This window comes from Equus quagga, chromosome 4 (genome assembly GCF_021613505.1).
Source record: "Equus quagga isolate Etosha38 chromosome 4, UCLA_HA_Equagga_1.0, whole genome shotgun sequence".
NCBI classification, from domain to species: domain Eukaryota; kingdom Metazoa; phylum Chordata; class Mammalia; order Perissodactyla; family Equidae; genus Equus; species Equus quagga.
In genome coordinates, this window is record NC_060270.1 from 11,873,643 (window position 1) to 11,885,290 (window position 11,648).

General features: G+C 39.6%; 1 protein-coding gene across 1 annotated transcript in view; it reads left to right on the top strand.

Annotated features, from left to right (window-relative positions):
* LOC124238365 (T-cell receptor-associated transmembrane adapter 1) overlaps positions 1 to 11,404 on the top strand; it is a 33,575-nt gene extending 22,171 nt beyond the window's left edge. The window contains exons 4-6 of the mRNA XM_046659266.1: positions 3,490 to 3,551; positions 5,637 to 5,725; positions 10,490 to 11,404. Coding sequence (XP_046515222.1) covers positions 3,490 to 3,551; positions 5,637 to 5,725; positions 10,490 to 10,747 — 409 coding nt within the window. The 3' untranslated portion in view covers positions 10,748 to 11,404. The remainder of the gene's footprint in view (positions 1 to 3,489; positions 3,552 to 5,636; positions 5,726 to 10,489) is intronic.
* The last annotated feature ends 244 nt before the right edge of the window (positions 11,405 to 11,648 follow it).

The following is an 11,648-nucleotide window of genomic DNA, read 5'->3' on the forward strand; positions in this document are numbered from 1 at the left end:
TAACCCCGGTCACACACAACATTGCTGAGCTTTACACTTTTCCCCTGGACCAGAGGTCTATCTTTGGTGTCTTCTCACTCTAAGTTTAAGACACCCACACCTATGGCACAGCCCCTGCCAAAGAAAGCAAAAATTTAACAGGGTAGACTCAAGAATACGTGGCTCCAGCTACTTTCCCTTTGCTCTCCTGCATCACTGCTTTTTCTATCCCTTTTGTATTATTCTCATCACTATATAAACAGGCAGTATTGTCCCATACCTTAAAAAACAAAAAAGAAGAGCTCCCTTGATGCTAGATTGCCTATAACTATCTCTCCATTGCTCTGTACCCTTTACAGCAAAACTTGAAAGTTCCAGCTACATTCTGTCCATATCTGCTGGCTTCTCTTCCTCTTCTCCTCTTCCTCCCTCAATCTTCTGTCCTCAATCATCCACTGACTCAGTTCTTGTCAAGGTCCCCAAAGAAATCCACATGGCCAAACCTCAGTCTCATCGCACGCAGTCCATCTGTGACATCTGACACACTGGCACTCATTACTTCTTGAGACACTGTCTTCTCTAGGCTCTGGGCCGCACCATCATTTCTTCCTTACTCACCAGCAGCTCCTTCTCCTTTGCTGGTTCCTGAACCTTAAAGTGCATCCAGGACTCATTAGTGAACCTCTTCTCTATCTATACTCATTCTGTAGTAATTTCATCCTCTCTCCTGGCTTTAAATAACATTTATGCACTGGTGGAGCCCAGATTTATATGTTCGCCTATTCAGAGAAATATCTATTAAGCAAATCAGGTTAACACTTACCGAAACCAACTTCTGAGAGACCCCTAAGCTTACTCTTTCCTCAGACAACTTTCTAGCCCCTTAAAATAGCTTCATTGAGTTTTTTAGAAATATCTTTCATTTTTATTTGGATATTGGAAGCCTACATTTATGTCATAGAATTTGGGAGCTGAAAAGAATAATAAGCATTAAATAGTTTAATATCCTTGTTTTATAAATAAGGAAATTGAAATTCAGAGTTTACATCCAAAGTCACCCAGGCGGAAGTAATGATTTTTTAAAAATTAAATTTACTTATTTAATCTACTTAGATAATAAAGTATTTGAGGCATTTTTCTGAAAAGAACTTCACAATAAAATAATGATAAAGTATAAATAAAAACTTTAAAAGTAGAGGCTAGAGAAAATGTAAATGAAAGTAGAAAATTTAAACCCTAGTGAAAGATACAGTCAATATGATTTTAAATTTTAGAGTGTGAGTAAACGTGCTTATTGGTTAGAAGACCATTTCAGACATGTTCAGAGCAATGGGGAATCTGATCTGGCCCAAAATGCAGAGGTTCATTAACCTCTAGGATATGGGCTTATTTATTAATTCTTAATAGTAATTAGTCTTCCACAGAAAACACTGCCAAACATTTGTGCTTGAAGTTTATAAGATATTTGCAATAGGCTGGAGCTATTTGGCAATTGCTAAGTAAAAACATAATTTTTAATTTGTTGCTTAGGCAACTGCTCCTTTATAATGGTTTATTTGAGATGATTAATCATTTGAGACCTGCCTGTAGACACAGGGCACTGCATTATAAATCACATCTTATTTTCATTCATAGGGAATGAAACGATGCTCATTTTTTGGACATGATTTATCATTTGCAGGTTGTATCTACTATCCATGCGGACTAGGAAAATGGATGGATTGTCTTATTAAAAACTCTTCACCTTTTGCTATTCTACTCTCTGCGTAGCCAGAGAAAAAACAGGAGCAGGGCCGACTTTGTATCCCAGTATTAAGCTGTATTGAATTACTGATGAAAAGAAAGGTTACAGATGAGCTCCTTTGTTAGCAGATAAGTGAAATACATGCCAGCATCTGGACTTTTCAAACCATTTCGTACAGGTATCATTTGGTCTGCTACTTTTTTTAAGGACACCTACTTATTATTTACATATACTGTGTCTTCTCGCGGAAGCATGGGGAGTAATACAGGTTTTATGCCTTGAGATAAAAGTTCTTTTTTCTTTTGATGTGATTCCCTCCAGCTCTTGGTGAAATGTAATCTCAAAGTTGAAGCAGTTGCTACTATTTTATGAAATGCCACTCTCACTGCCTATGTTTCTCTGTTCCTGGCCTGCCATTGTGAAAGCTGGTCACCAGGGCCATCATCACTGTCTGGTGACAATGGTGGGGTGTCTACTGTAATCCTAATAGCATTACTTAGATGAGGTTGTAAGGAAATTTAATCAAGCATCAAGAGCAAACAGTGTTCAGGGCTTTAGGAGCAGACTTGCATTACAATCCTGTCACTGCCAGTTACCTTCTGTGTGTCTTTGGACAATTTACCTCTATGAGCTGCAAATTATTTATGTGCACAGTGGGGATAAAAAGATGTGTCTTGTTGGGCTGTCCTGAGGGTTGAATGAACACTGGCATAAAGAGAAGCTTTCATAATTGGTAGTTATTGCCCATGTTACACATGAGGCTAGGGGAAATATGTTAATCTGTCTGAATCTCAGACTTCTCCCCCGTGAAGTGGGTAGAATAATAATATTTTTGCAGAATTTCCCTGGGTCTTTTAAAAAAATTATTTTATTGAGGTCGTATTGGCCTATAACATGGTGTAAATTTCAGCTGTATACGATTATAGATCAGTTTCTATATAGACTGCATCATGTTCGCCACCAGTAGTCTAGTTTTTACCTGTCACCATGCATATATGCCCCTTTACCCCTTTCGCCCATCACCCAACCCCCTTCCCTTCTGGTAACCACTAATCTGTTCTCTTTGTCCATGTGTTTGTTTCTCTTCCACATATGAGTGAAATCATGCAGTGTTTTTCTTTCTCTGTCTGGCTTATTTCTTAGCACCGCATCTGGGTGTAATAGGTGATCAGTCATTTTACTGCATCTACCAAGCTGAGTCTTTGGCCTTATATTTTTTAAACATCACTGTCAATTAATATTTACTTCGTGAACATAGTTTCAGGGGATGGCTCTGAGTGATAGTCAGGGCAAGTAAGCAAGGAGTACGATGTAAGGGCACAGGTAACCTAGATTCTAATCCCGGCTCTGCTACTTGCTATTCCTGTGGCCCTCAGCAAATGGTGCCTCAGATTCCTTATCTGTACAAAGGGGAGGCTATAGTGCCTGTCTGGTTGGATTGTTGTCAGAATTAAATGAGTGAATATATAAAATGCACTTCAAGTTGCATCTGACAAATGGTAAATGCTAGATAAGTATTTGCTATCATTATTCCCTGGAAGAAGGTCCAAAAACCAACGTTTAAATTTACACACACACGTGCAGGCAGGTGTGTACACACGCTCATGTTCCCTCACTCACTCACACCTAAATATATCTACCTTGGTTGGCCGAGGCTGAACAAGAACACGCAACAGTTTACCCAGTATTGAATTTAGCTGAGAAATTAGTTCAGAACTATGTGCCAAGTGGATTCTAATACAGCAAATTATTTTTCCTTATTATAGGGAGGATGAGTATTACATTGAAGACACACCCATTTATGGTAACTTAGATAATGTGATCCCAGGTAAGTTGTATTTTTCTAGAAATTTATCTATAAATTTATTCCCCCCACTTAATGCCACAAAGAATTTGAGGTGGCTTATTTTTGGTCACAATCATGTTTAAATATCCCAAGAGAAACCATAAATTCAAGTCTCTTCAGCATGTTATTTAGCTCTACGAAGCCGCGAGGTGTAAATCGTGTTGCAATATTCAGTGTAAATCAACATCCTGTTTTTCTCCAACCTCTTCACTTCACTTTAGTAGTAATGAGCATACAGGAAGACTCTGTTACCATGAACTCTGACACACACAGAATTCTATGAAATAAAGTTATTTCTAGAACAGAAAATGGCCCAGGGGAACAGTGCTGTGTGCTCTGTATACAAAAGCAAATCTACAGTCAATAATCTGGAACAATGAACCTGTTCCCTGGTGTCCCCTGTTTTAACTCATTTTTTTTAAGTAGCACACTAAGGGCTACACTGATGGCAAGTAGGGAAAGAGCCAAATCCCCACTGAATGCTTCTTCATTTTTGTTCTGGTGAAACAAGTACGCTTCAATTCCCAGCATCGCTCATTACTTGAAGCATCTCAACCACCCAAAATCAAAATGCCCGTAAATTCCTGAAAACAGACATCTGTGATCCAATCTCAGAGCTGTGATGAGAGAAGGCATGAGGGTAATGCTGGTATTTAACTCCATCCTTGCCATGCAAGCACTTCACTTAATTCATGAGAGGAGACTTGGGGGTAATTCCTATTAATCTCTGAGTCTTGAATACAGAGATTTCCAGTAATGGACTAAATGTATCTGAATCTCTATAGATCAAAACAGTATGGAATTCTCCTTAAGGAAGAGTGTGAGAATTTTAAAGGATTCAAGAATTTATTTAATTTTTATCTTTCCCTCCATTGTAAAGTATCCTCTACTCTCTGCACTCTGAGGAATCGGAAATTACTTTTCAGGAATATACTATTAAAAATAACTTGCCCTCCCCTCCTGTTTCCCCTTCCAGAATCGTGGTGCCCATGTGTAATATTTGAGGACTTAAATGCTTACACTCTGGCGGCTCACAGCGCACTGTGTCTACAATTTCCGTATCTAAGTGAGCACGGGTATCACTCCCACAGGCTCTGATTGAGTAGGTTCAGGATAGGGCTTAGGAATCTGCTGTGTAGAAAATTTCCGTGGTGATTCTAATGCATGTTTTCCACGGACCATGCTTTGGGACACCACTCTATGGACCTTTCTCTGTGTTGATTTTCGGAAACAGTTGAATGATTTTGAGGTACCTTGTGTTAGAGTAGATATGTCTTTTTTTCTATGGGTCAAATTGGTTCAATCCACATTTCTGCTAGGTTGCTGGCCATCCTACAAGTCACTATCTCTCTTTCCTCTCCCTTTTAAATGGCATATCTGGGGGAAGAAAGGTAGGGATGAGTCAATAAGCCTGTCCCCACAAGATGAAATGAGGCAGGTCTGCTGGCTGTTGGACCTGCAAAAAACACCAGATCCTTAGGACTGGCATTCCACTGGTTCAGACCCTCTGGACAGCCTGGCTGAACTGTCCTTCACTGATTTAGGGAGCAAAAACCATAATCTAAATCCTCTTTTTCAAAAATAGGATATAGGGTTTAAAATGCCTCTGAGTAAAACTTCTTAGTCATGGAGAAAATTGTCAAACTGTCATCACCAATGTATGTGCACTGGGCTTTACGCCACCACACACCACTTGCCATCATACCTAAATAGAAGAGAACGTAGGCCATCCTTCAGCTCACGGGATCTCTGCAACATCTAAATGGTGATGGAAGTTGAGACGGTCGTGTTCTGCAATGGTATATAAAAATTAAGAGAATCTAGTCCATATCCCAAGTGACCTTTTTGTCTTATCGTTAATGCTGTGGGGAAACAGACTTCTCCACCGTCTGATATGTAGAGAGCAGCTTGTGCTTCCTTACCTTTTTGCATCCCCATGAGATAGCTGGTCAAACGATTCTTGGGGGTTTCATATTTATAGCAAAATGTCATTTGGGTCATGTATTTTTATTTGTGTCGGCATTTTTCATTTTTCCTTGGTAAATCATGATCTTTTCAACTCCCAAGAACCAATGGATGAAAACTGCTATGAGCAAATGAAAGCCCGACCAGAGAGATCTGTGAATCAACTGCGAGCAGCTCCCACACCTGCACAGGTGAGTTTTGTTTTCTGTATCAAAGGTCAAGCTCAGCGTCGATCACAGCACAGCCCCATGTTTCAAAAGCAGGAAAGCAGCGCATTCCGATGCACGCCTGAAGCAGCCTGCTAGGAACTTTCAGTCTGAACTGGTGTCAAGTTCTGGGACCTGAGCTCTCAAGGGAAACTCAAAGGCAAATAAATATACTCAGAACCACACTCGAAGAGTCAAAAATATATACAATTACACGTTTGTAATTACAATCACTTTGAAAGAAAAGTGGATTCTCCTAAGTTAAGTAAGCTTTTTCTTTCAGATTGAAAAAAGTGTGTGCATCACAGAGATGAATACAAAAGTTGACACAGGCATGATGCTCACAAGAGCTAGATGTCAGGAATTTATGGGAGGTGGGAGAGAAAGACCTTTAGCTAAAAGATAAATTAGCTGGAAATAAAAGACCATACTTCTACTTTACAAAGCAAATGAATGTACATTTTAATATAAGTCCTATGGCTGTGCTCTTATGGCAAGAAATTTTCACATGGCTTATGTGGGGATAGGTCTCAACAAAGTCTAAGCAGAAACACATAAAAACCCAAGAAGAAATGGGTAGTTTCTCCTTTTCCTATAAAATCAGTGCAGTCTTTTCTGACAGAGCACTGATTTCATCGAAAGCCATTCACAATTTCTAGCCTATATGCTGCTGAAGTGTTAGAAATCTCTGTTAAAATCGTTCTTCTTCCCTCTCCTCCCAGATCTTGTCCCCTCAGTTGTGTGCTCTCTTGCTACTCCCTGGAAATGGTCCCAGGACCAGCATTTCCTGTGCGGCTGTTATGTGTCAGGCCTTCAATTATGTGCTTTATAGGCATTATCTTCTCAGATTCCTATGAGGGAGGCAGCCTTGTTATTCCCCCTAGACAGGGGCTTGTAAAGCCTGAAGAACTTACCCTAAGCGCTCAGTGCCAAGGGGGGAGATGGAATCTAAACTTAGTCCCACCTAGCAGAAAAGTTTCTCCTCCCTAAGATGGTTTGCACCTTCGAAACTTCCCACTAAGCAAGAATTTTCTTCTCCTTTTTTATATGAATCCCCTAAGAAATCGGAATTCTTGACATTTTTATTAAGAAACCAAGATGTGGCGAGGTTTAAGCAAAATGTAGAGTCGCCCTCTGATGGTCAAATCCATCATCTGATGTTCAACTTATTATAAAATTTATTTTTAGATAAAAGGTGTGAAAAACTGCACGTTACAGTATGATCTGCTAAATCCATGAAAAGAAAAAGAAAACCTCTCAAAGAAGGTTAAAATGTAACCACACCATCTGAAATGGAGAGATCACAGCACCTTAGCTGTGAAAGAACTGAGAATTCCCAATAGAAGTTACTATTTAATACACATGAATTGGACAGGCCAGCTTTATTTGAGCTGCATCTGGTGTTTATGCAAGTTGCAATTGTGCAAAGCCTTAAAATGTCTTTTAAAGTCTGCTATTTTATAAATTATATATTGGAAGATTCTTCTAAGGAGACTAGTCTTTAATTCTATTATACCCTTCTCACAAATTTAGTTTCACAAATTAGAAATAATCTCTCTATATTTGCTCAATTCCATTTTATTAGAATGATCATTATCATCAAAAACACTCCCTAGTTTGCTACTACAATGCTCACTCTGTTACTTTGGTCAATTACAAAAGCAGAAGGAATCTACAATATTATGCATAAAGCTTGAGGGATAAAATGTTTGTTGGAAAAATGGAAATAAGCTCCTTGCCCTTTGAAAATGAGGTGTACAGGTGAGAAGTTGTTATTTCAATATCTCAGTCTACTAACTAGGAAGAGTTAATCAGGAAACCTAGTAATAAAATGAGTCCACATCAGTTTCCATATCCTGAAAAATGTGAGAGACGTAAGTTTAGGCTTACTCCTTTTCTCATCTTCATGTCAAAATCTGTGGCCTCTCTCTCCTTTCCCTTCCCATGTCAGATGCATCCTCTCTCCTTTCCAAAGCCAATATTCCTACTTATGCTCTTGACCATTTCTCCTATTTCTTTCAAGATCTTGCTCTTTCAGTGATTTGTCTCCATTTTCCATTTTTTAAATGAATCATTACTATTTACCTACCGTATGCACAAGTCACCCTAATATCTAAAAATAAAACAAACATCACAGGAAAACTTTACTTCAATCTGTTTTTCTCACTAATTCTTAAACTCTTACTTTCCTCCACTGTTTCCATTTCTTTCCATAGATCCACATTCTTTCACCACTGGCTATATATTCTCCACCCATCCATTCAACTGAAACAACACTCTGGAAGTCACAAGTGACTGGTACATGTACAATTTGTGGTCTTTCTCAGCCATTCTTTGAACTCTGCAGTATTTGATAAAGTTGACCAACTGTTGACCAGACATATACTATTTGGAATGCTTTCAGCTGTAAGTGCAGACACCCAATTCAAATCACTTCATCATAAAAGGGATGTTTCTGGCTCATGTAACAGGGAGAGATAAGGGTGTATTTTGTTTTTGAGATGGCTGAATATGGGAACTCTCCCCATTTCTTCTTCATTCTCGTCTGTACAGACTCTTCCATTGAGGCTGGGCAAGCCGCTAGCAGACCCAGTTTTCTTCCTCCCAGCCCCAGGAAAAAACACCTTTGCTATTCCTGCATCTGTGCATTAATCCCAAAGATGCCTTTTAACTGGTTCTGCTGGAGTCACATGTCCATTCCTGGGCCAACTTCTGTTGCCGGGGGATGGGTTGTGCGATTGGTTCCAGCCTAGGTCACATGCTTAGTTCTGTGCTGGCCTTGGGCTACAGCACTGTCATTGACGGTCTCTCAAGGACCAGATAGAGGAGAAGAATTTCCCAAAGGAATATGGGGAACTTATCGAAGAAAAAGGATACAGCAAAGTGCTGGACAGACAAAAAAGGTATCCACCGTTTGACTTACTGGGCGCCTCCTGGTTGTATTTGAACGTCACTGACATCTCCTCTGTCTGTCCGGGCAAAGGCAAAGCAGGTGAAAGCAGGAGGTCTGTGCAGGAAGCAGCCAACTGTCCAGTGGAACCTTGGAATACAGCGTCTATGTATGGGGGAGGTGGGAATCAAAATTGAAAAGGTAGAGCACAAGCACAGAAAACCTTGAGTGTTGGGAGATGAAATTTGGGTGTTAGTCCATAGGCTAAAATTTTGGAGACAGGATGGTAAAAATATGAAAGTTGTGCCTTAGGAAGATAATTTGAAGACAAGATACAGGCTAACTGGCAGAGAGAAGGGACTAGAGCAAGGTTACCAGTTAGGCAACTGTTGCAATTTCCCAGAAATGACTATTTTAGGAATAAAAAGTCAGACAAAGATACCAGATAGGTTGGAAATGGAACCCTCTCTTCTGCCTGGTAGAGAATATAAGACATTTAACTTTTAGCATGAAAATGAGTGCAACAGGGGCCAGCCCTGTGGCGCAGCAGTTAAGTGCATGTGTTCCACTTTGACGGCCTGGGGTTCACCGATTGGGATCCCAGGTGTGGACATGGCACCGCTTGGCAAGCCATGCTGTGGCATGTGTCCCACATATAAAGTAAAGGAAGATGGGACAGATGTTAGCTCAGGGCCAGTCTTCCTCAGCAGAAAGAGGAGGATTGGCAGCAGATGTTAGCTCGGGGCTAATCTTCCTCAAAAAAAGAAAAAAAAAAAAAATGAATGCAACAGGGAGATGCTTACCAATGCGTTAGGGGCTTTGTTAATCTAAAGGTTGCTTCCTGCCCCCACAAATTGATTCAATTTTGGCGTCCTCTTAAAGTAAATCCTTAATACAGAAGTTTTTGGTTTATTTAATGACTGTCCTAAAGTTTTAGCATCTTACTTTTGGACAGTGGTTATAGCTTCCACATATTTTATCTCTTTTTACTCATAACACTGTGTGATAGGTACTCTCAGTTTATGAGCAAGAAAACTGAGACCCAAATAGTTTTGAGAAATTGCTCAAGGTCCCACAATCAGTATGTGACAGAGCCGGGATTCAGTCCCTAGGCTTGCCAACAGCAAATTCAAGGTCTTGCCTTCAAGCCCATCACTTCAAGTTTCCCTGGTCTCCTGTCCTTATTCTAGCATTGACCCGGCGCCAGGCCAGAGAGGACCGCCAGACCCTCTTGGATACAAACGAATATCTCCAAGGCCAGCCTAAAATGGGCTTCAGGGGACCTGGGGACAGGCGGGCAAGAAGGAAATAACAGGGAAGATGGGAAATGTAATTCTTGCCAGATGCTATCCCATAAATGGACACTTATCTTTATACTTCTGAATGTCAAAATGTAGAAATATTGGGGACTTTTGTGAGTGCCACCAAATGACCAATCCTTCAGCACGCATAACATAGACTTTGTGATTTATGAAATTCCTTCCTGTCATGCTTGTTCCCCGTTTAACGAGTTAGAGGATTGTTTGTTCCTTGGTAAGAGCAACACGGGGCAAGGGCCACCTGAGATGGAGGCAGGGAGAGGCACGTGAGAGTCCATCTAAAACGTTCGTGTATGATTTGAGTACGAGAAAAAAATAAAAATATGCACACACAAATTTCATCTAAGCATTTTTTTCCACTCAAAAGTCTTGAGCTGACTATTGTTTTTTGTTATCATCCTAACTGACAGATTTGGCAAAGCAAGGTAGCTGAAGCCCAGAAACACGCTGCTGGTTTTTCATAAGAGTTAGAAATCCCTAGAAGTCATCAAAGTTAAAGAATGGGCTAGCAATGAAAACCTGACATGCCTTTCTTTTTAGGCAACCAATGAAGCACAGATGTTCTACTCCTCCCTGGAGCACAGCCTTGAGGGGAAGCGCAGAAAGCCCAGGAAACACGATCCTTATTTGCCAGGCAAGGTTGAAGATGAGCAGTTACACGCGACGGATGCCAGCCTTTCTATGACTGCTTTGGTTGATAGTTTTGCACCCGAGGACCAGGAAGAAGAGGAAAACATCCATGATGATCCCATCAGGCTGTTCGGATTGATTCGTGCGAAGAAAGAACCTGTGAACTAGCTGGACTCTGATCTAGCTCAATGATTCAGCTCTTATTGGAGATCTTTGTCAAAGAAAATGAAATTCCCATATGACACACTGTGATTTAGCTGGGTGACAGCCTGATCGTTTGGTGGTGATATGGTGACTTTCCTCTTATCCAGAGTGTCCGTTTGTACACGCCAAATGTAATGCCAGGAAAATTAGTTATGTGAATTCACTTAAAAATGCCTAAGTAGCAAAATGCAAAATAAAATCTAGTTTGCAAATTGAGCCTGATAATGAATAAAGTCACAACTTCACAGACAATACTTAAAACTCAATGATATAAAACAAAAAAATATTTTAAGAAAAGCTGTGTTCTGGAACATGTTGAAAGAAAAATAAAAGTCAACTTTTTAAAAACATTTCTTCTTTTTCTTCAATGTGAAACACTCCATAATTGGAAGAAATTTCTGATTGAAGGTGTGGGAGCCATTCAAATATATTTCTAAGAGAAGTGGGATAATCTTCTTAAGAAATACTTTTCTCAAATGGAAATATCTTTATTAGTTTTAAAAATTGTTATAAAATTAGCGCATGCTCCTTGTTACAATAAACAAGTATCAAAAAGAATTTAGATATTCAACTAGCCAGAGATAATCACTATGAGCAACTTTCTATATATCCTTCTAGATATTTTTCTGGGCATGCCCGTGTATATACATTAGTTGTTTCTTTTTTTTATTTTTAACCAAAAATAGGGGATGATAACCTTATACATATTATTTAAACTTTTCTCACCTAACAATATATTCTGAATTTATTTTCACTGTTATTTTCAACTATAACTAAATGCAGTTATATGTTGTCATTTAACACCTGCAGAGCATCTCGTTAATGACTCAGAATTTATTTAAATAATTTTAAAGTACATTTAGCT